This window comes from Rhinatrema bivittatum, chromosome 1 (assembly GCF_901001135.1).
Source record: "Rhinatrema bivittatum chromosome 1, aRhiBiv1.1, whole genome shotgun sequence".
NCBI lineage: Eukaryota > Metazoa > Chordata > Amphibia > Gymnophiona > Rhinatrematidae > Rhinatrema > Rhinatrema bivittatum.
In genome coordinates, this window is record NC_042615.1 from 154,854,314 (window position 1) to 154,879,025 (window position 24,712).

Sequence of the window (24,712 nt, forward strand, 5' to 3'; positions counted from 1 at the left end):
CTGCAGGGGTATATGTACTGTGATGTCAGCTTGCTCTGTCTCCATCTGCTGGTAGGAGTGCATAACCCACTTAATCTGGACTCATCTGACTGGATGCTAAGAAAATTCATGTTGATGAGGCTATTAGCTATTCTCTCCCCCACCCACACACATTTTTACTCTCCAAAATTAATTCCTGCCTTGGAGGAGTTGTTAATTTTTGAGGAGCCCAAAAAGTGTACAGAAAAGTAGAAAATTCTGCTTTTCTGTATTTCCTCCCACTTAATATCATGGCGATATTAAGTCGAAGGAACTAAAAAATATGAACTGTCCAAAAACATTTTTTTTTAAAAGTATGTCAGCAGTCAGGTTAGGAAAATGGATGCTCAATTAACGAGCGTACATTTTTCTAACCTGTGGTTGTGCAAACAGAGTAGGAAAACAGACGCTTGTAAAATTGAGCATCTGTTTTCCTAACCCACTGACAGCCACCTCTCCTGGACACCTGCTGCCGAGGCGGCGATAGGGGCGCACAATTTCCCCTAGTGCATCCTTTTTACCGCGGCAGCCTGATTGCAAATTGCATCGAGTGCCCCGGAGAGGTCAATCAGTATGTGTTAGGATAGGGGGAGCTCAGTCATGAGCGCCCATATCGCATCGGCCTGTTAATGCAGTAAGGCATTAAGCAAGTTGAATCAGTGATAAAGAAGAGTTAACAGTTTAAATGGCTGAATCCTATGGATGCAAGTCTAACAATGAACTCTATGAAGACAATTCTAAAGCAAGTATGGTACTTTTTACCTAGAGAAACATTTTAGGAGAAAAAGTTCGATTTACAAAGTTTATCAAACAACAGAATACAGAAGTTTACTTTTAAGCTACTGTTCACTTTCAGTGTAAATCACACATGATCTTTAACATGTTCATGAAAAGTTAAAGCCTAATTCTGTAGCAATAACCAAATAGCTATCTAGTTACTTTCACACTCCACTGTATTTTGCAAACTCTGATTATTCCTATTCCCTTTTTTGTTAAAACAGTAATCAGTAAACTATCAGTAAACGTATATCTCTACCCTTACTACTGAATATGCATGAAAAAGTCTGTATAAATTACATGGAAAAAACATTTAGAAGCTGCCCCAATTTTAAAAGGGAAAGTATGCACATACTTTTTCTTTGAAAATTATCCTACCAAAACTACTCAATTACACCTGCAAATCTGTGCACAGGAAATTTGTGCGCATACTTTTGAAAATCCACAAATATGCCTGTAAGTCCAAACCCTTCCCCCAGCCCTGCCCCTGGGAATGCCTCTACTCAGTTCAGGTAAAACGTATAAGCTATTTCTCTGGGTAAAACACCATTTTACCCACCAAAATGCCTTTTAGATTGACCTTTACAGTCTCTGAATTGGTTTGTGCTTTGCCACCACTTACTCTGCAAATGTACCCCTTGCATATAGGAATGTTTTAATGCCTTTGGTCTATGGACAATCTTTAGAGTATTTTACCTTCTGTAACTCTGCTAATTTATTTTGCTGTGCCACTTTTAAGTGAAGTTTGCTTTTGATTTTACACGTGTTTATGACTGTAACAGCATACTAATTATCTGCCTTTGTACAGACTGAAAGCTCCCAGGGTATATAGCAGGTGTAGTGAGCCACAAACAGGCCGATACAGTACAGTGCGCTCCGACGGAGCGCACTGTTAACCTGCACTTGGACGCGCGTTTTCCCTTACCCCTTTATTCAGTAAGGGGCGGAAAACGCGCGTCCAACCCGCGGCACCTAATAGGGCCCTCAACATGCAAATGCATGTTGAGGGCCCTATTAGGTATGCCCGCGCGATACAGTAAGTAAAATGTGCAGCCAAGCCGCACATTTTACTTTAAGAAATTAGCACCTACCCAAAGGTAGGTGCTAGTTTCTGCCGGCACCAGGAAAGTGCAAATGTACCCTTCAACTTAATATCATGGCGATATTAAGTTGGAGGTCCCAAAGAGTAAAAAAAGAAAAAAAAAAATTTTTTAAATGGGCCGGCGGCTGTCGGGCCGAAAACCAGACGCTCAATTTTGCCGGCGTCCAGTTTCCGAACCCGTGGCTGTCAGTGGGCTCGAGAACAGACGCCGGCAAAATTGAGCGTCGGCTGTCAAACCCGCTGACAGCTGCTGCTCCAGGTCAAAAGGAGGCGCTAGGGACGCACTAGTGTCCCTAGTGCCTCCTTTTGCCCGTTTCTACCGCACCACCTAATTTAAATACAGAATCGCGCGCACAGGCTCTCCCGGGGACTTTTTACTGAATCGGCCCGTGTGTGAACAGTATTCCCATCTATTCTATACCACCAGTGGGATGCCATAGAATTTGCACCAAGAACATTAGGCACCAAAGCAAGCGCATGGACAATATTCGTCTGCACCTGGGTGCCCAGCTGAAAAGAAGTTACACATATATTTTGCAAGTAGGGCAGAAGAGATGCATGCTAAAGATAAGATCAACCTGCTTGCAGCCCTGCTTCTTTATTGTGTTTTCAGCCCTTATATTGGTGGAGGCACAAAAATACTTTTAAGGCAAAAAAACACATTTTTAAATTAAACTTTGACACAATAAAACAAATTCTCATTTTGTTTTTGTTGCATTTGTCTTCTATTTTCCTGCTCACTCCAGGCACCATGCCATGAAAGGCAAAGGGCCCCACGGAATACCCAAGCACTGGAAGAGCACCCCCTTCAGAGGAGATCCTCCGTGCCACTCAGCCAGTAGACTGTCACTGAACAGCCACCACCTTTCCTTTCACCTCCATGGTTGGCCCTGTACAGGCAATCTGAACTTGTATCTGCTGTGCCACAGGCCTGAGCCATGGGACCAACCCATAAATTCACATTTTAAGATGAGGACTTCAATCTATGGCCTAAATATTTTTGAAAAAAGTCATTTTATAGACAATTTCAAATGGCTAAAAGTACCTCAATTTTAGACAGAATTCATTCATTGCTCGAACGCCTGTAATGAAGTTATTCTGCATGTATTTAGCTCCATACTCTCTCTTCTTCAGCACTGCTTTAACTGAATAAAAATAAAAAGAATTACTACCGAAAAAAATTAAACATCCAGGTTAAGATTTCTATACTATATTTCAGATTTTTAAATCTAAAATAACAGTGAGCTGAATGTTTATACCCTTTATTTGCATTTGATATTCTGCTTTTCCTGGGTGAGGCACAAGCTGGGTAAAATTACAATAATACAGGGGAAAAGCACTACAATGATGCCGGACTTAGCTTATAAGGATAATACATGACAATGACACTGGTACAGCGTATAAGGAGAATACAAAGACAATGACACAGGTACATAGTTTATATAGAGAATACAATGACAAGTAATGACACAAGCCTGTGATGCCAAGGGGTCTTGGGATTACACTTAAGGATGGAGTAGTCAATGAGGGGGAAGTTTCTAGTGGGAGAGTAGTGTATTTAGCTCATGCTTTTTCATCGTAGCTCAAAGCAAATTACATTCAGGGATAGTCTGGCTGATCAGACAAGCTTTGCATTTCTGATGGGAGGTAAGACAGCAAGTTTCATTAGTTTAGATGTGAAGTAGTTAAAGGCATAGGGCCTCATACAAACCAGTTTTGCCATTACTAACAGTACAGAAGAAAGGAAAGCCTGTTTGGGAGCACTGAAGTGTCCTAATAGGAGTGTAACTGATCAACAGCTGAGACAGATAATCTGGTGTCAGTTTAGGCATTTTTAAAATTAAGCGATGTGATAGCAAAGTAGCTTACCTCTAATAGGTATTCTCCATAGTCAGCAAGACAAATCAGCCACACAAGTAAGTGACGTCATCCCATGGCACCAACATGAAACGTGCTCTCTCAGAAAGACTGGTTTTCTGAGCGTGCATGCACAGGCATTCTGCAGCGCAAGTCTTTTGAGTCTTTTCACAAGATAAGCTTCAACTCTCTCAGCTACACCATTCAATATTTACATGCTCCTAATGTGCAAACTACTGACAAATCTAGGAATAACTTTCTTCTTGTATGCTGACGATATACAGTTCTACATCCCATTTTCCAGATCCTTTGAAAATACAACTTTGATACTTTCTACCGATATGAAAACAATACTAGAACTTTTGCATCTTAAATTAACACTAAACCATAAAAAGACTGAAATCATTTGGCTGAGTAGAAACCCATCGATAGTTAAACCACCTGTCCTAAACCTGGTAATTCTCAAACTAATCCCTCAAATCAAGTATGGGATTTAGGTATACAGCTAGATGAGAATCTTACAATGAAAATGCACATCAGCAAATTAATCAAGACAGGTTACGCCAAGTTGCGTATACTACATCGGTTGAAACCATTATCAACTTTTGAGGTCTTCCGTACTGCAAACTCTAATCTTCTCAAACCTAGACTACTGAAACTCCTTACTACTAGGCTTTCCAGCAAGTCACTTAAAACCACTACAACTATTACCAAATGCCACAGCAAAACTCTTATTAGGATCTAGGAAATACAATCACATTACACTCTCACTAATGTCACTACATTGGTTACCAATACAATCCAGAATCTACTATACAACATTAACGATAATATTCATCATTCTTTCCAATAATACCTGCTTGTTAGGACTGACACTACAATCATACAATCCACAGTGAACACTAAGATATCAAAATAAAGGACTATTGACTATTCAAAAATATGAAGACTACATCTGACGCAAACAAGAGATCATATGTTTTCCATAGCAAGTCCAAAACTTTGGAATTCCCTGCCTGAGATGTGTATTTTACCAGATAGAAAGAGATTTAAACGTGAACTAAAAACATGGCTAAACAAAAATGCATATAAATTAACTTTAAAACATCAGAATATACAGAACCACAAAGACAAGAAGGACAAAAGATAATAATCAAATCATGAAGGATAAATCAAACGAGAGAATGTAAGATTCTCCAAACAACCCACTGACTAAAATGTGAAACTTTCATTTTGTTTTAATTTTTCAATACCCTTGCCTTGAGTTCAAGATCTAGTATTAATATGTACTAGATAATTTTGCTTGATAAATATTAATGCCTTAGGAATGTTAGGAATTATTAGGAAGGGAATGGTTAATAAAACAGAAAATGTCATAATGCCTCTATATCGCTCCATGGTGAGACCACACCTTGAATACTGTGTACAATTCTGGTCGCCGCATCTCAAAAAAGATATAGTTGCGATGGAGAAGGTACAGAGAAGGGCAACCAAAATGATAAAGGGAATGGAACAGCTCCCCTATGAGGAAAGGCTGAAGAGGTTAGGGCTGTTCAGCTTGGAGAAGAGACGGCTGAGGAGGCCTTTAAGATCATGAGGTCTTAAACAAGTAGATGTGAATCAGTTATTTACACTTTCGGATAATAGAAGGACTAGGAGGCATTCCATGAAGTTAGCAAGTAACACATTTAAGACTAATCGGAGAAAATTCTTTTTCAATCAACGCACAATAAAGCTCTGGAATTTGTTGCCAGAGGATGTGGTTAGTGCAGCTGGGTTCAAAAAAGATTTGGATAAGTTCTTGGAGGAGACGTCCATTAACGGCTATTAATCAAGTTTACTTAGGGAATAGCTACTGCTATTAATTGCATCAGTAGCATGGGATCTTCTTAGTGTTTGGGTAATTGCCAGATTCTTGTGGCCTGGTTTGGCCTCTATTGGAAACAGGATGCTGGGCTTGATGGACCCTTGGTCTGACCCAGCATGGCAATTTCTTATGTTCTTATGGTCCTACGAATACCACATCTGTAACTAATCTTTGTTTGTTGAGCTATAACTATGAATATCACTTTGTCAACCGTTGTGATCTATAAATGGAATGACGGTATATAAAATGTCTAAATAAATAAATAAAAATAAGGGTAGAAGAGTGGGGCTGTGTGGCTGATTTGTCCTGCTCTCTAAGGAGAACACTTGGAAAGCAACTTTGCTTTCTCTATAGAGACAAATAGGAGCAAAGTTAGCCACACAAGTGGGAATTTCCAAGATGCGGGCTGCAAAGAAATATTTGTATTTTCCTGGATAGGGAGCATTTGCAACCTCGCTGAAGAGAGGATGGAAAGAGTTGAAGCTCTTAATTAACTACTTTTTTTTTATAGCTACTTTTGCAATGCTACTATCCTTGCAAAAGTCCTTCTCAAGACAGTAATGTTTAGTAAAGGTGTGTATAGAGGACCAATTGGCCAATCTGCAGATATCTTGAACATAAACAGAATGGAGATGTGCCAGTGAAATCCCAGCAGCTCACACCAGATGAGCTTTAAATTTATTTGGAAGATGAATTCCAGCATTAGCAAAACAGTATGAAATAAAGTCAGAAATCCACATAGAAAGGGTTTAGTATTTTTTTTTACTTGTAGACTTGCTTAACTAGTCATAAAATAGATAATTGAGAAGGTTTTCTGAAAGACTTGGTCCTTTACAAGATAAATAAAAGGGCTCTTCCAAAGTTTGTTCAGTTTTGCTGGAGTGAGGTTTTGAGAAGAATGTTGGTAATACAAAGGACCAATTTAAATGAAAGAAAGATACTACACTTTAGGTAAAAACTTCAGGTGAGTTCTCAAGACTACCTTATCTTTTAAAATCTGTGCGTAGAAGTGTGGGCTGCTATGGCCTTATTCTATGTGCTGACGCTACAGCTATAAAGAATAAGGTTTTCCAAGACAGGAATGTGAGATCTACTGTTGCTAAAGGTTCATATGGTGATTTCATCAATTTAGAAAGTACTACATTGAGGTCCCATTGCATGGGAGGGAACTTGTTCGGTGGCAGAAGAGATAAAGTCCTTTGATAAACTTAGCTACTAAGGGATGACAAGAGAGTGGAAGACCTAAGTACTGATGGCATGCTATAGCAGCACTGAGGTGTACTCTGACAGAGTTATACCTGCCTCACATTAATAAGAAAGCTTTCGCTAGCACTATTCAGCTTTCAATATCATGCTGCTGTTAGCACTATTTATTTATTTATTTATTTAAGGCTTTTATATACCGACTTTCTTGATACAGATCAAATCAACTCGGTTTACATCGAACGAAGCAGAAACAATAACCAACCATATAACAAGACAGTTTGAAGGAGCATAAAAGTTACATTCTAACAAGGTTGCCTTAACTGGGAGAAGGAAAAAAATGAGGGGGAGAACGAAGATAAATCACTATACACAATAAACAATAAATTACTATTTACAATGGAGAATGGAAGGGAGGCATGATAATTCTAGATCAGGCTGTTGAGTTATTAGTAGGGAAGGCTTGGCAGAGATGGAAGGTTGGGATGAAGAAGTAACCCACTATACTGGACTAGAAGAGTTGAAAATATTTGAAGATGGAATGATGAAGCCTTTGAGGTCATGGAAACCAAATCTGTTGTGGCCACAATAGGGCTAAGAGAATCATTCTTCCTTTGTCCATTCTTGAGTTATTGTTTTAGAGATGAGTGGAAATGGAGGAAAAATGTACATTAGAGTTTGCTTCCATGGAATCGAGAATGCATCTTATAGCAGGGAGTCAGGAGCAGGTCTCTTGGAATAGTAGAAAGGAGTCTGCAATTGAATGGGGCTGAAAAAAGGTCTCAGGCACTGCCTAGAGTTGAAAAAGGAACTGTATTGTGCTGAAGTGGAGAGCATTTATGAGGTTAGAGGCATCAGTTCAATGAGTCCACTAAAACACTGTCCTTTCCTGGAAGATAAACAGCATTGATGTGTATCTTCCACTTTATGGCCCTAATACCATATTTTGAGGGTTTCTTTTCATGGTCTTGAAAAACCTGTTCATCCCTATTTATGTAGTAAATTGCTACTTTATTACCTGTCTAAATCTGCACTACAGTTCCCTTAAACCAGGGCTCAAACATGTATAGAGTTCTGAATATGGCTATGAGTTTGAGACCATTGATATGGAGTTTTGCTTCTTGAGCGATTCAGGTTCCTTGTAAGCAGACTGTGTTGATGTGGGTTCTCCAGCTTTGGACAGAGGCATCTATAGTTAATGTTTGCTTGTCTTACACAGGTGAAAAGACTGACTGCAAAGCAGGTTAGAAGTTGCATCTACCACTGTATAAAACGAATGAGAAGCTTGCAGAGAAAGATTCTGTGCGACAGTGGTTGTAGATATTGATTCCAAAGGTGTTTGCACGTCTAAACATGTCTCATTTTTAGATGTAACAAGGGTATGACATGAACAGTGGCTACCAGGTGGGTACCAATGAAAGATGTGGCAGGAACCCATTGACGGTTGGATAGGGCTTGAACTATACATGCCAGAGTATCCAACTTCTGAAGATGAAGAAAGGCCTTCCTTTTCTCACTATCCAAGTGTACTCCTAAGAATTTCTATCCAAATTTCTGTGTTGGGGATCAGATGAGACTACTCAAAGTTCACTATGAAACCTAGGGGCTGTAGGGTGTTGAGTGCATAAGATGTGTCATGCATCAACTCTTTGAAGGATCTACTCAGTATTAGCTAATCATCTAAATAAGGGAAGACTAGAACGTTGTTCTTCCTGAAATGGGCAGCTACAACTAACAAGGTCCTTGGCAAAAACTCTGGCTCTTGCTACTAAGTCAAATAATATTGAAAATTATGTTCTTCTAGGAAGAAATGCATTACTTCCTGTGGAGCTTGTGGACTGGTATACGAGTGTAAGGATCTTTCAGGTTCAAAGTTGACAGCCAATCCTCTGAATTCTAGATGAGGAAGGATACAGCTCAGGAAACTCATTTTTAATTTTTACCTTTTGAGATATATGTTCAAATTTCTGAGATCCAGTATAGGATGAAGACAACCTATTTTTCTGAAATGAGGAAATATCTCAAATAGAATCCCTTTCCTTTTTCCAAAATTGGGATACATTCTATTGCATGCATCAACAGCAGGGGTTTTAGTTCTCCCTTAAGAATTTTGAGCTGCTCTGAAGATGGAAGATCAGTTGTGCAAGGTTAGAAAAGGAAGGGATCGAAAATTTAGACAATGACCATTGCGGATTATTGAGATCCCAACCATCAGAAGTGATGAATGACCACTGGGGGTAAAAAAAAAAAGAAAAACAAAGTCTCTCCCTGCTGGAAAAACTTTTAAGAAGGGAGAATGAGGATAATTTCAATAGTCAAGAAGTATGCTTTTGAGATAACTGAGACTGTCTCTGCTGAGGCTTATCTTTGGGGCAAGATCGTATCTGTTTTAGCTGAAATCATTGCTGCTTAGGAAGGAGACGCTACCTATCATATTAATAAAGATGGTGTCTTCTACAAGGGTAATAGTATTTTTTTCTGAACATTTGCTGTTAGTATTTTCTTTGAGAGGACTGCTCTTTTGTGGCTGCTGTTAAGAGCTTGTAAGGTAGTACAGTGGCCTTTTATAATATCCACTGCCTTGTACCTTTTCACAAAAGAGGTTATCCCCAGAATATGGTGTATCTGCCAGCTTTTCCTATCTTAAGACTGGAGGCCTTTAGCCAAGTGAGCCTTCTGGATTCTATAACATTAGCCAAAGATTGGGACGATGTGTCAAATACATCTTATTCTGATCTGTTTTGGCACATTCATCTACTTCATTGAGATAAGAAATGAAGTTTTCTTGGATATTTTGAGCAAGACATTGTGATGTATCCCTTAGCTTTTTATAAAATATTGTATTGGTACTGCACCATTTGTAGCTGATGGGCTGCAATTCGGGGATGACTAAAAACATCTTTTACCAGTAGTGTTCAGTAGTTTTGATTCCTTTCCCGAAGGAAAGGATGTATTCCTTTACTAGAGTGTGTCAGATTTCTTAGCTTTAATCAGTACAGAGTCATGAGAAAGCTGCACCCTAGGGTGTCCTGGACACCGCTGAACCTTATATTTGAAGTCTATGTTTCTGGCAACTGGAGGTATAGAAACATTATTATCAGATTTTTGCTTGCTGATTTTGCAAAGCTTTATGAATTGCAACAGTGTTTGCTTGTTTAGGTGCCTGAATAAACTTCAATACTCCTGGGAAATCTTCTGATAGTCGAGTGTTTCTCAAGTTTAAAATGTATGGCTTCTGCCATTTTAAGAAGACAGGAGAGATAGGACATGTCCTCCAATAATGCAGTACTTCTGGGTGGCTATGGTGAAGGATAAACCCGCACACTCTTGGAAGGAATAGAAGGTCTAAGATTCGAAAAATGAAAGGGTTTCAGAATCTGATATAACCACTGGAAGATCCTTTGATGAACATTTCTCTTTTGAAGACAAAGATACCAAACATTTTGCTCCTGATTGTGAAATTTTCTGATAAGATACAATAGGACAATGTGAGCACAACTAGGCAGAAAGTCTCCTCAATATTAGTTCCAAAATAGATATTTGTGGAGGAACAGATGGCATCTTTTTCATATAAGATTTTATAAAATTTACTCATAACATAAAACTTTAATGAGAAAGAATACAACTTTGGAGCTAATTCTGGAAGAGTTAGCATCTGTGCAGAAGTTGATATGACATGTTTGTGACTAGGAGATGTATTAGGAGTGAAGTATATTGGTGCCATAAATTTTGGCACTGGAACGGCCACTACAGATGGCGATGATGAAGCATACAGCATCTACCTTTCAGTGGCTAGCACCTTCTTTGTCTTATGCACCTTTGGAAATCTTGGTACAGTGCAGCTTAGCAGACAGAGCAGTAATGGAAAACACTTCCTTTCCTTTTTGCATTTGGCACCATAGAAGGAGGGAGTCGCAGCTTCAACCCCTGGGAGACTGCCCTCTTTGATCTAGGTACTGATCTCTTGGACTTTTTCCCCTCTATGTGTGAAGGAGAGGATAAATTATATTTTAACTTGTAAATCCAAATTCATAAGGATATTCTGCAACATGCTACACAGCTAGATATATCATGCGCCAAGCTCAAGCAATGGAGGAAGAGATTGTGGAGTTCAAGACTCCATCTTGTGTCCAAAATTCGGCCAGAGTTTGAAAGGTTTCTTAATGAATCTTGATGATTTCTATGATGTAATGAGGAAGTAGATTAAGAACATAAGACCATAAGAACATAAGATATGCTATACTGGGTCAGGCCAATGGTACATCAAGTCCAGTATCCTGTCTCCAACAGTGGCCAATCCAAGTCATAAGTACCTGGCAAGTATCCAAACATCAAACAGATCCCATGCTACTAATGCCAGCAACAAGCTGTGACCAATCCCTATTAATACAAGTTTATGGACTTCTCCTCCAAGAACTTATCCACACCTTTTTTAAACTTAGCTACACTAGTTGCCTTAACCACATCCTCTGACAATGAATGCCAGAGCTTGATTGTGCATTGAGTGAAAAAAATAACTGTGATTTTAAAAGAGCTACTTGCTAACGTCAAAGAGTGCCCCCTAGTCATTGTAAATAACCATTTCACATTTACCTTTCAAGTCCTGCCATGATTTTGTAGACCTCTATCATGTCCCCCCTTCAGCTGTCCTCCAAGCTGAAGAGTCCCAAACTCTTTAGCCTTTATTTATTTATTTATTTGTATTCTTTTTTATACCGAAATATAGCTAAATGCCTTCATTCCGGTTTACAGTGTAACAAATTCATACAATGAACAGTTATAGATTATAACATAATACAGTACAAAGAGAAAATAAATATATAAAAATATATAGAAACATCTCGGCAACAGCAGAGTATAACATGTTAGAAAGAAATATCACAGGTTTAGTTTGCATCATCTTATTAAAGAAGTAAAGGGTTTAGGAAGAAAGTTGGGATTGGTATATATAGATCATCTCATTCAGTGTATGATTGTCTAAACAACCATGTTTTTAGTTCTTTTTTGAAATTTAATCAGAGGCGCCATTTCATCTCCTTCATCATTCTGGTCACTCTTTTCTGTACTTTTTCCAGTGCAACTATATCCTTTTTGAGATGTGGCGACCAGAATTGTATACATTATTCAAGGTGCAGTCTAACCACTGAGCGATACAGAGGCATTATGACATCCTCCATTTTATTTGACATTCCCTCCCTAATAATTCCTAACATTGTTTGCTTTTTTTGACTGCCCCAGCACACTGAGCCAACAATTTCAATATAATATCAACTATGATGCCCAGATCTTTTTCCTGGGTGCTAGTTCCTAAAATGGAACTTAAAATTGTGTAGCTACAGCATGGGTTATTTTTCCCTATATGCATCACTTTGCACTTGTCCACATTATATTTCATCTGCCATATGTACCCCCAATCTTCCAGTCTCGCAAGGTCCTCCTGCAATTTATCACCATCCACTTGTGATTTAACTACTCTGAATAATTTTGTGACACCTCTGCAAATTTGATCACCTCACTCGTCATACCTCCTTCCAGATCATTTAAAAATATATTAAAAAGCACCGGTCCAAGCACAAATCCCTGAGGCATGCCACTGTTTACCTTTTTCCATTGTGAAAATTGACCATTTAATCCTGCTCTGTTTTCTGTCTTTTAACCAGTTTGCAATCCATGAAAGGACATCTCCTCCTACCCCATGACTTTTTAGTTTTCTTAGAAGCGTTTTATGAGGAACTTTGTCAAATATCTTTTGAAAATCCAAATACACCACATCTACTAGTGCACCTTTATCTACATTTTATTCAAGACTTCCCTTGGGTAAATCTATGCTCGCTGTGTCCTATTAAATCATGTTTGCCTATATGCTCTGCGATTTTATTCTTTATAATAATTTCCACGATTTTTTCCTGCACTGAAATCAAGCTCAACGGTCTAGAGTTTCCCAGATCACCTCTGGAGCCCTTTTTATATATTGGGGTTATAAATTAATTGAAATTGGTCTGAAATTTCATTTCTGAGTTTTTTCAAAATCCTGGGATGTATACCATCTGGTCTAGGTGATTTGCTACTCTTCAGTTTGTCAATCTGACCTACTACATCTTCCAGGTTCACCATGATTTGGGTCAGTTCATCTAAACCCTTGAAAACCGGCTCTGGAACTGGTATCTCCCCAACATACTCCTCAGTAAACACTGAAGCAAAGAATTTGTTTAGTCTTTCCGTGATGGCCTTATCTTCCCTAAATGCCCCTTTAACTCCTCGATCATTTGTCCACATTTTATATATATATTTTAAAAAAAGATATATTTTAAAAAGTTTTTATTATGACTTTCTGCCTCTACAGCCAACTTCTTTTCAAATTTTCTTTTAACCTGTCTTATCAATGTTTTACATTAAACTTGCCAAAGCTTATTCTTTTTCCCATTTTCTTCAGATGAATCTTTTTTCCAATTTTTGAAGGAAGATCTTTTAGCTAAAATAGCCCCTTTCACCTCACCTTTTAACAATACCAGCAATAATTTGGCCTTTCTTCCACTTTCTTAATGCATGGAATACATCTGGACTGTGTTTCTAAGATGATAGTTTTTAACAATGATAAAAGAAAGGTTTTTTTGAGACAAAAATAAATGGAAAAGAAATGAAAAAGAAGAGAAAAGAAATGTAAGGAAGTGGAAAATGTGGCAAAAACATGAAAAATCACAGTTGCAGCCAAAAGAGAGCATAAAAAAATGTCCTTTCACTTCACCAGAAGAAAAGCAACTTGTGCAGTGGTGGCGGCAGCTATATAGGAACACCCACACATGCTCAGAAGGTCTTCTAGGTCTTTCTGAGCTCCGAGAGAGCATATTATGTGTTGTCACCGTCAGATGTCACCCACTTGCATTGGTGAATTTGGTCCTGCTTGTCTACAGAGAATTGAGAAATTACTACTTACCTGATAATTTCCTTTTCTTTAGGATAGTCAGATGAATCCAGAACAAGTGGATTATGCACCTCTACCAACAAATGGGAGACAGAGCAAGCTGACGTCACAGTACATATATCCCCATGCAGTGACACCAGTCTGCCAGTATTCTCTTCAAAAGCAACTGTGGACAGGCTATGAAAACTTGATTAAAAACAGATAAGCATTTCAATACTCAACCAACAGGTAACACTGAGCTCAGACAAGAAAGCAATAACACTAGTCCAGGGACTGAAGTAACACTTACCAGTAATCCCTGAAACACATAGGCACAAAGAAGGATCATTATACAGTCATTTGGCAGCCAAGGGAGGGAAGTTGGATTCATCTGACTGTCCTAAAGAAAAGGAAATTATCAGGTAAGTAGTAATTTCTCATTTCTTAGCATCCAATCAGATGAATCCAGAACAGTGGGATGTACCCAAGCTACTCCCGAATAGGGTGGGAGGCTGCCCGCGTTCTAGTCAAAAACCCTGCAAAGGCCACATACTCCCGAGCCTGAACATCCAGATGATAAAACCTGGAAAAGATGTGTAAGGTGGGCTTCGTTGCAGCTCGGTAAATGTTGACGGGAGACAACAATGCAACATCCGCCCATGACACTGAGTCCTAATGGAATGAGCCCTAATCTGACTAGGCAACGGCTTCCCAGCACCCATGAATGCAGCCGAACTACTTCCTTAGTCCAGCGAGCTATTGTAGCTCGCGAGGCTGGCTCTCCCTGTCTAGTATGCCATGAAGGACAAACAGACGATCCAACTTTTGCAAAGGCTCTGTAATTTCCAGATACCTGAAAATATGCCTCTTGACATCCAAGGATCGCAACAGCCAACAATCCTCTATCGCTCTCCCACTGTCCAGAGACAGCAAGGAAATGGACTGAAGCAAGAAAAACTCAGAGACTACCTTCGGTAAAAAAGGAACAGTATGCAGCTGTATCACCCCTGGAGTGTCCTGGAGAAATGGCTCCCAGCAAGACAAGCCTGCAGTTCGGTACCCTACATGCCGAACCAACTGAACTAGTGACTTCTGAATTTGAGCTTCCGGCAGGAACACATTGTCCTATTTCATGTTGAACCGAACCCCCAGGTATTCCAGCGACCAAGTAGGCTGCTCTTGGCTAGGTTCACCACCCAGCTGAATTCCCGCAACAAGGAAATCACCTTGCGAGGCACCAGGCGGCTCTCCTCCAGCAACTTGGTGTGAATCAGCCAGACATCCAAATATTGATGTACTAGGATACTAGGATTCAATTCTCTCCCAACTCTGCCCACAACCACCACTATTACCTTGGAAAAGGTTCTGGGAGCGGTGGCCAGACCAAAGGGCAATGCTGAAACTAAAAGTGGCGTCCGGAACTGTGAACCGCAGGGAGCATTGATGTTGTAGTCGGATGGGAATGAGAAGATATGCTTCAGACAGATCCAGAAAGGTCAGAAATTCCCCTAACTGCAGATGATGGTTGATGCCTTTGAGGTCCAGAATGGGAGAATATTGCCCCCTATTTTCTTGAGACATGGCACTGGAACCATAACCCTCAGACTGAGGAGCCTTGCCAATGTACTCTCCATTGCCCACTTCTTCTGCGGGGAATGACAGGGAGATTCCATGAACATGTCCCGAGGAATCCTGCAAAACTCCATTGCATATGCTTCTCATATCACCTCTAGGACCCACTGATCCGATGTGATTTCGACCCACCTCTGATAAAAGAGAGAGAGGCGAGATTAGCTGTGGAGATCACATCGGCTGACCAATTTCTCAACCAAAACTGACTCCTGACCGCTACTATCGAAGCCAACCCTCTGGCTGAAGTGCAGACCAATCACAGCCTGCATCTGCCAAGAAGGCAGCCGCTGGTTCCATAACTGACCTGGAATTTACCCCAAAGTCATCGACTTCCTGGGAGCAAGCCACGAAAGAACAATAAGAAGCAATCTGCAAGGTCATTGCTACAGCTTCAAATACTTGCATATGGATAATCTCAATCTTTCAATCAAGAACATCCTTCAAGGCTGCTCTGCTTTCCACAGGAATAGTGGTCCGCTTGGAGACTGCACACACAAGAGCATCTACTTTCAGAAAACTAAGTGCTCTCTCACCTCTGGATCCAGAGGGTAGAGGCCTTCCAAAATTTGATTCCCTTTGAAATGATACTCTGGGGTGCCCCATTCAAGATCTATCAACTCTTGAATGGCCTCCATCATGGGGAAAAAACAAGAGGCTTAATACAAAGAAACCAAAATGGAATATCTCTTTGGCTCAGGCACTGAAAAAGCTCCAGGAACTCCAAGCATTTTCAAGGTCTGGGAAATCAGAGCTGGCAGCTCATATCTATGAAAGAAGTGTAACAGAATTCTAGACGGCTCTAATCCAGGGGGAACTTTACCATCCGCAAGAAAGGCAGGATAAGTGTCATCATCCATGCCATCCGGATCCATATTCAGAAGTTCTGCTGCCACTCTAGGAGTACTCCAGCGCTTAAAGTCCACGCAAGGTTCATGCCTGCGCCTCTGTTCGAGGAGCATTAAATAGGGCCAAGGACTGCACCTGAAGAAAAAGCTTGCAAACCCTGGAAATGTCTACCCATGAAGGAGGAGAGGAATCCAGACCAGGAGTAGTCACTGAGCCACCTTCCCCTGCTGAGGAACCAGATAGGGAAAGACCAAAATCAGGTGCCCCACCTGAGTCATCTTTACCCAAACCCACATCTGGCTGGGAAGAACCAGGCTCAGTGAAATCAGAGGAAGACAATTCTCCCTGAGCCTCCAAACAGCGCTGGCAGAAATCTGCAAAGAGAAAGATGTTTAGTCTTCTTAGTCACAGGTGCCAATATGGCCAACAGCACACTGAGCGGGGGCCAAAGGCATGTGTCTAGCTGTTCCTTTTTTCTTTTTTTCTTCTTTTTTTATGCGCCCAACTAGGCACTCAAAATACTTAGGCGCTTAACTAAGTGGCCAAATAGTCACAAAAAAGTTAAGTGCACAGTATCACTTGTATGCCGAAGGGAATGGCACTTATCATGGACGCACAGACTACAAGGCCCAAACAAGCGCCCAAAACAGAGCGCACAACCTGGACCCACAACTAAATGCACACGCCGGACCGACAATCCTGTAGAGAGCAGCCTTAGGAAGCAAGCAAAAAAACCGTTGCAACCTACCACGCAGTGTGCAGCGAAAAGCCTCGGAGTGGGGCCTAGCCTAAGGAGGCTGCTCAACCCGCCAGGCTGCCCACGTCCCTCGACCTCCCTCGAAGCGGGATGAATGTCGGACTGGCGTGCCAAGCACAGAGACTGAGGTAAGAGGAAGCCCTACACATGCAAAAACCTCCTTCTAAGTCTCTGTAAGTTTAATTTTTATTTTTTTTTAACTTATCTGAACTCAGCTGTTCCTGGCTGAGTACAGAGACGGTCTCCAGCTGCGAGGGGAGAGGGCAAGTGCAGTCACCGCCACGCTCGACTTCCTGCACCTGCTCCCTTTCAGATCCTTTAAGTCCACACTGGCTGAAAACCAGCTACTGGACCAAGGCACACCTCTGAGGGACCAAGGAAATCACCTCAGGAATTCTCAAATGTTGGAGGGACCAAATGGTATCACCACAGGAGAGTGGGGTGAATTTAATTCCTGAATTCTCCTTTCTTTAAAATGAAGCAATCCACAGAAGGGAGATGCACGTCCATCATCTGCTGGAGATGGAGAATACTGGCAGGCTGGTGTCATTGCAGGGTTATATGTACTGTGACATCAGTTTGCTCTGTCTCCATCTGCTAGTAGAGACACATAACTCACTTGTTCTGGATTCATCTGACTGGACGCTAAGAAAGCAGAGTTGCTTACCTGTAACAGGTATTCTCCCAGGACAGCAGGATGTAGTCCTCACATGTGGGTGACGTCACTGGACGGAGCCCTATCACGGAAAACCTGTCAAAGTTTCTAGAACTTTCAACTGGCACATTCAGCATGCCCAGCATGCCATAATCCCTGTAGCCACAGGGGTCTCCCTTCAGTCTCATTTGTAGCAAAAGGTGCGAGCGAAAAAATAAAATAATAAAACGTTTCGGACCCAACTCCGCGGGGTGGCGGGTGGGTTTCGTGAGGACATCCTGCTATCCTGGGAGAACACCTGTCACAGGTAAGCAACTCTGCTTTCTCCCATGACAAGCAGGATGGTAGTCCTCACATGTGGGTGATTAGCAAGCTACAGGCTGACTCATATTTGTTTGAATCAACAGCGTTCAACTTGTGCGACAGGCACAACAACTGGTGTACTGTTGGGAAAAATGAGGCAGCCTGAAAATCACAGCAGATGGATGTGGAAGGAAATGGGATTATACTGGAAATAAGTTCTTCAAGACGGATTGGCCAAAGGCAGAGTCTTGACGTCCTTCCTTGTCAAGGCAGAAATGTGCTGCAAATGTGTGAAGAGAGCTCCATGTTGCAGCTTTACAAATCTCAGCAATCGGTACTGAATGAGAGTTTGCTTCTGAGGTTGCCATGGCTCTCACTGAGTGCGCCTTCACTCGTCCCTGGAGAGGAAGGCCTGCTTTGTCATAGCAGAATTCAATACGGTCTGCTAGCCAAGTGGAGAGAGTTTGTTTGCCCACTGCAACTCCTAGTTTGTTTTTATCGAAAGAAACAAAGAGTTGGGTGGATTTACTATGGACTGCAGTGCGGTCTAGGAAAATGCAAGTGCATGTTTAAAGTCCAAGGTGTGTAAAACCCTCTTGCCCTGGTGAGAGTGAGGCCTTGGGAAAAATGTGGGCAAGACTATAGACTGATTCAAGTGGAAGTCGGTAACCACCTTGGGAAGGAATTTAGGGTGAGTACATCTTTAACATCTATCTCTTACCGGTATGCCAGCTCCTCTCCAGCCTCAATCTAAAACATTTTCTATATGCGGACGACATTCAGATATTGATCCCCGTTAAAGACACCTACTCGAAAACACTAGATCACTGGGAAAACTGCCACCAACAAATCAAACACCTCCTCACTAGTCTAAACTTAGTATTAAATTCCTCCAAAACCGAATTCCTGCTCATCTCTCCCGAGAACAGTAACATCACTTCTACTTACCCTGGCAACCCACAATCCATGCAATTGAGAGACCTAGGAGTTTTAATTGACAATCGGATGAATTTGAAAGCTTCTATCAACAAAACTACCAAAGACTGTTTTTACAAACTCCAAGTCTTGAAAAGGATAAGACCTCTCTTTCACTTGCAGGACTTTAGAACAATCCTTCAGGCAATAGTTTTCTCAAAGTTAGACTATTGCAACTCTGTCCTACTAGGTCTCCCTTCCTCCTATACCAAACCGCTTCAGATGGTACAAAATGCGGCAGCACGAATATTAACAAACACGAGAAGAAGAGATCACATCTCCCCTATCCTAAAAAGCCTTCATTGGCTGCCAGTGCACTTCAGAATTCTATACAAATCTATCTCAGTTATCTACAAAATCATTCATCAACATACTTCTATCGACCTGCAAATACCTCTCCTCTTACACAATTCTTCAAGACCTACCAGAGACGCATACAGAGGATCACTCCAGGTTCCTCCAACCAAAGCCACTAGACACATTACTTTGAGGGATCGGGCCCTCTCTATAGCCGGCCCCCCATTATGGAATTCCATCCCCCCACACCTAAGACAGGAACCCTGTCTCCCAACCTTCAGGAAGAGACTTAAGACTTGGCTCTTTAAACAAGCTTTCCCGGACTCCAGCTAATGTCCCTCAATTTCAAGTTCTATAACACAACCAGCTCAATTAACTGTTCGTTGTAAATATTTCAAATGCTTTCAACCTTTTCTTTTTTCCTTCCGCTCCCAGTTTAAGCATCCCTGTTTTTTGTAACTGCTTTCTTCCGCACTACAGTTCATGTTTGTTTTTTCTTTTTATGCACCACTGTTTTATTGTAAACCAGCATGATGTGAATTTTTTTCATGAATGCCGGTATATAAAAACCTTAAATAAAAAATAAATAAATGTAGGAACCTTGCATAGGGTGAGTATGTGACAAGTGCTTGTAACTCACTAACCCTTCGAGCAGATGTAATGGCTATTAGGAAGAGAACTTTCCATGTAAGAAATTATAAATCGCAGGAGTGCAAAGGCTCAAAAGGGGAGCACATGAGCCTTGTAAGTACTACATTTAGGTCCCATTCAGTGACTGGTGGCTGTAGAGGGGGCTTGAGTTGTAGTAGGCCCCTCATAAACCTACTTACAAGGGGTTGCGCTGTTACCGGGGCATCCCCAACTCCTTTGTGGTACGCTGAGATGGCACTCAGGTGTACTCTCACCTAAGAAGTCTGGAGACCAGAATCTGAAAGGTGCCAGAGATAGTCTAATACAGATGGAGTGGGGCAGGAAAAAGGGTCGATTCCTTTTTGCATACACCATATGGTAAATCTATTCCACTTAGAACGACAGGATTTTCGTGTGGAAGGCTTTCGTGAAGCTACAAGCACTTGAGAGACATCAGTTGAAAGGTTGAGTGGTTGCAGGATCAAGCTTTCAACATCCAGGCTGTGAAGGATAGGGTCTGATGGTTCGGATGGCGTAACATGCCTTGGTTCTGAGTTATGAGAGTGGGTTCTCTGATCGAGAGGTTGAGAAGCATGGGAAACCATACTTGTCGGGGCCAATAGGGGGCTATGAATATCATTGACCCTTTGTCCTGCTGTACCTTCACGAGAGTTTTGGCTATCAGTGGTATCGGGGGATACGCGTACAGGAGGCCTATGTTCCAGGGGTGAGCAAAGGCGTCCATGGCTAATGTGTTTTGTTGCTTTTGTAGGGAACAGAATCTGTCCACTTTGTGATTCAGTTTGGATGCAAAGAGGTCTACTGTCGGTTGACCCCAGTGTTAGAAGATTCTGGTTGTCACCAAAGGATCCAGAGACCACTCGTGGGGATGGAACTGTCGACTGAGGCAATCTGCTACTACGTTTTGTATGCCTGCAAGATAAGTGGCCCGGAGATGCATGAAGTGTGCAAGGGCCCAGGGCCAGATCTGCGCGGCTTCTTGGCAGAGGAGATAAGAGCCTGTTCCTCCCTGTTTGTTCAAGTACCACACTGCAACTGTGTTGTCTGTTTGTAGGAGAACAGTCATGTGTGAAAGGCAGTCCTTGAACGCATAGCAATCATAATGTATGGCTCGAAGCTCTAGGAAGTTGATTTGATACTTTGCTTTGAGTTGTGTCCAAGTACTTTGAGTCTGAAGATTGTTCACATGAGCTCCCCAATCCAAGTTGGATGCGTCTGTGGTTAAGGTTACTTGCGGAACTGATTGCTGGAAGGGTAGACCTGTTAGCAAGTTAGCATTGTTTGTCCACCAGAGGAGCAATAAACATAGCTGGTGGGTTACATGAATCTGGGATGAAAGAGGTTGAGTGGCTTGGAGCCACTGAAATTTCAAAGTCCATTGAGTTATTCTCATGGCCAGTCTGGCCATAGGAGTGACATGGACCGTGGAAGCCATGTGGCCCAGTAACGTTAGGAATTGATGGGCTGAGGCTGTTTTCTTTGTACGCAGAGACATAGCTAGCTTGGAGAGTGTCTCTGCGCGGTCGTTGAGTAGGAAAGCCTTTGCGATTGTGGTGTCTAGATCTGCTCCGATGAAAGTAAGGAGGTGAGATGGAGTCAGGTGGGATTTTTGGTAGTTTATGAGAAATCCCAACGAGTGTAGCAGATTGATAGTGAGTTTGAGAGCTCCTTGCTTAGAATGGCTTTTGATCAGCCAGTCGCCCAGGTAAGGAAACATGTGTATGCTGTTCTTGCATAGATGGGCCACAGCCACTGCTAGGCACTATCTAAATACATGGAGTGCCGAGGCAAGTCAGAAAGGCAGAACCCGGTACTGAAAATGTTGATGTCCCACAATGAAACGCAGGTATTTGCGGTGATGTGGGAATATTGGGATGTGAGCATAAGCATCCTGAAGATCCAGAGAACAGAGCCAATCTTTTTGTTGTAGAAGGGGACGCATGGTGCCTAGGGACACCATCCTGAATTTTTCGTTTTGTAGACATCCTCCGATGAGCCTGGAATGGGAATTGAAGGGGTCATCGGTGGATGTTTTGGCATCGATGGTGTAGATGGCGGCCTTGGAAGATCCATTGATGGAATCGGTGCCAGTGTTGGAAAGGCATCGATTAAGGCATCGAGTCTGTTGAGAAGAGGTTGAAAAACCAACGGTTCCGGTGTCTGTGCCGGTGGTTGTGCCAGTGCCGGTACCAATGGAGGCTGGAATTTCTGAAAAGCCTCGATGATTGCCTTTTGAACCATGGAAGTCACTTCTTCCCTGGAGACTGGGACTGGGTCCACTGTCGCAGGAGAAGGTAAGTCTGGCGCTACTGGCACTTCCACATCAGAGCGTGGTGGCACAGTAACACCGATCCCGGTGGAGAGCACCTCGGTGTCTCAGGTATCGAGGGGCATGGCAGCTCTAATACCCGGACCCGCTTCGTCATCGGCTCAATGTCCTTCAATACCGATGCGGAAACCGATTTTCCCGATGGAACAGAGTCAGATCGGTGACGATGGCGTCCTTTCTCTCGATGGTCTTTACTGAATATCGAAGAAGACGCTATTGAAGATCCGGATGGGGGTCGGTGACGGACGGTCATCGACCTTTTTCTTTCCTCGATGTTTTTCAACAGAAGATGAAGTTTTCTTCGGTGACGATGTTGAAGATGACGATGGAGTTACCTTTTTAAAAAGTTCCTCCATTTTATCAAGACGAGCACGCCTGCCCTTCAGTGTCATCTGGGAGCAGGTGGAACATGCCCGGACATTATGGCCTGATCCCAGGCAGAGAACACAAATGTTATGCGGGTCTGTTATTGACATTGTTCGGTAACAACTTGGACATTTTTTAATCCGGTGGCCATGGTGAATGAAGGCCGAACAATGGTAGGTGGCTGCGGGTACCAGTAACGAGGTAACCGGAATCGACCGAAAATTGATTCAAAAAAGTACTTACCGAACGGTACGTCAAAGGGAGACCCGAGTAGATTATTTTCTGGCAGAAAAGTTATGTTTTCCTTGAGGAAAATTTTTTGTGAGAAAAACTCACAGAGCTTTTAATATGTGAGGCTTACAGCAATACGGAAAAAGAGAGAGTGAAGGGAGACCCCTGTGGCTGCAGGGATCATGGCACCCTGGGCATGCTCAGTGGCCTCAGTGTGCCAGTCAAAAGTTTCTAGAAACTTTGACAGAAGGTTTTCCGTACCAGGGCTCCATCAATGATGTCACCCATATGTGAGGACTATTATCCTGCTTGTCCTGGGATAATGGCTTTCATTACTAATGTCCCCTTGATTAGTTTTCGGGAGCCAATACTCCCCTTCCTTGGGTCCAAACAGAGTAAGCAAAAAGAGAGAAAAGATTCTAAGTGTTGGGGTATTAAAGACCTATAAAAAATATGAGCTGGGGGATCATGGGATGCTCAATCATATGTGGCACAAATTTTAATGAAACTGGATGAACAATTCAAAAGTTAATAGGGAAGAAACAAATACAGGGAAGGATAAATACACACACATAAGACATGATGATTTTATAAAGCCATTTTCCCTGTAGGAAACTAGCCTGATAAAAATAGGATTTTAAAACATTTTGCTTGTAAGTATCTGAAGTATTTGAAAATCTGAAAAATAAAGTTTACCTACACAACATAAGCAAGCACATACCTCAATGTTATTACTATGCATAAAATTTACAAAATTCTATATTATTCAGTATGTACTCAGAACTCTGTCCCAAACCATGCTATAAAGTATATCTTACCTTTAACTTGAAGAGGGAGTTTCGGGAAAGCTGTTTTCTGTCCTACACTGCCAGGTTCCTGTCCTACAAAAATTAAAAAAGGAAAATTTCTTTAAAAAATGAATGATAGTATATATAATGTATGAAGTAATTTGATCTTACCTGTCAATTTCTGTTCATTATCATCCTGCAAGACCAGTCCAGACAAGTGGGTTTATTTTGCTTTTTAGCTGATAGAGAAAGAGGATGCACATTTTTCCATGACATAATCACTGGTCATAAGCAAGGTGCAGTTCAGGCAACCTTTTTGTCAAAGCAGTGCAGTGAAATCTCCACTCCAATAATACCTAAATTGAAACCTCTAACAGTAACACTTAAGAAGGGGTGGAGTGATAAGGAGGAGGCAATAAGACGGATGACACAGAGTAAAGTCAGTTCTATCCTTAAGGAGGAGCATGTAAACATTATGCGCCCCCAAAAGGCTGGAAGTGAGATGCATTAATTCAAATGAAAAGGCGACATTACCTCTGGTAAAAAGGACAGAACGGGAAGAAAAGTAACCAATTCAGCAGAGAAAACCAGTTAGGGGTCCCTTCAAGCTAAAAGTCTGCAACTCCGAAATACATCTGGCAGAACAGACTGCAACTAGAAAAATGGTTTTCAAGGACAGGTCTGTTAGAGAAGCCTGTTTCACTGGTTTGAAGGGAGAACGCACTAGAGCCTTCCAAGGGCCTCAAATGGAGACAAATATACTTAACAGTCTAGAGGAAGTGAGCAACATCTGGATATGCTGCTATGGATACCCCTCTAACCTGACCTCTGTAGCAAGAAACAGTTGTAACCTGAACCTTCAGAGAATTAAGTGCCAGACCCATATCAATGTTCTCTAAAGAAAGACCAAAACAGTACCCTCCATGGTGACACTGACAACTCTTCAGAGAAATGCTCAAAATGACGTCAAATTCGAACATAAGACAAGAATATTGCATTCAAATACAAGCTTTCAACATGGCTGAGATAACTAAAGGGGGATATCCCTTCCTGTGCAAACAAGCCATCTGAAGGGCCAGGCTGAAAGACAAAATGGAGCTGGATCCCCCATTGCCACTGGGCCCTGCCATAATAGCCTGAGCCCCTCCAGTAGACGA

At 41.7% G+C, this 24,712-nt stretch overlaps 1 protein-coding gene across 1 annotated transcript in view; it reads right to left on the reverse strand.

Annotated features, from left to right (window-relative positions):
• The window catches only part of SLC30A9 (solute carrier family 30 member 9), a 220,582-nt gene that overhangs the window by 110,137 nt on the left and 85,733 nt on the right, over positions 1–24,712 (reverse strand). Inside the window, exons 3-4 of the mRNA XM_029588688.1 lie at positions 23,586–23,648; positions 2,943–3,042 (exon numbers count right to left, since the gene is read on the reverse strand). Coding sequence (XP_029444548.1) covers positions 2,943–3,042; positions 23,586–23,648 — 163 coding nt within the window. The remainder of the gene's footprint in view (positions 1–2,942; positions 3,043–23,585; positions 23,649–24,712) is intronic.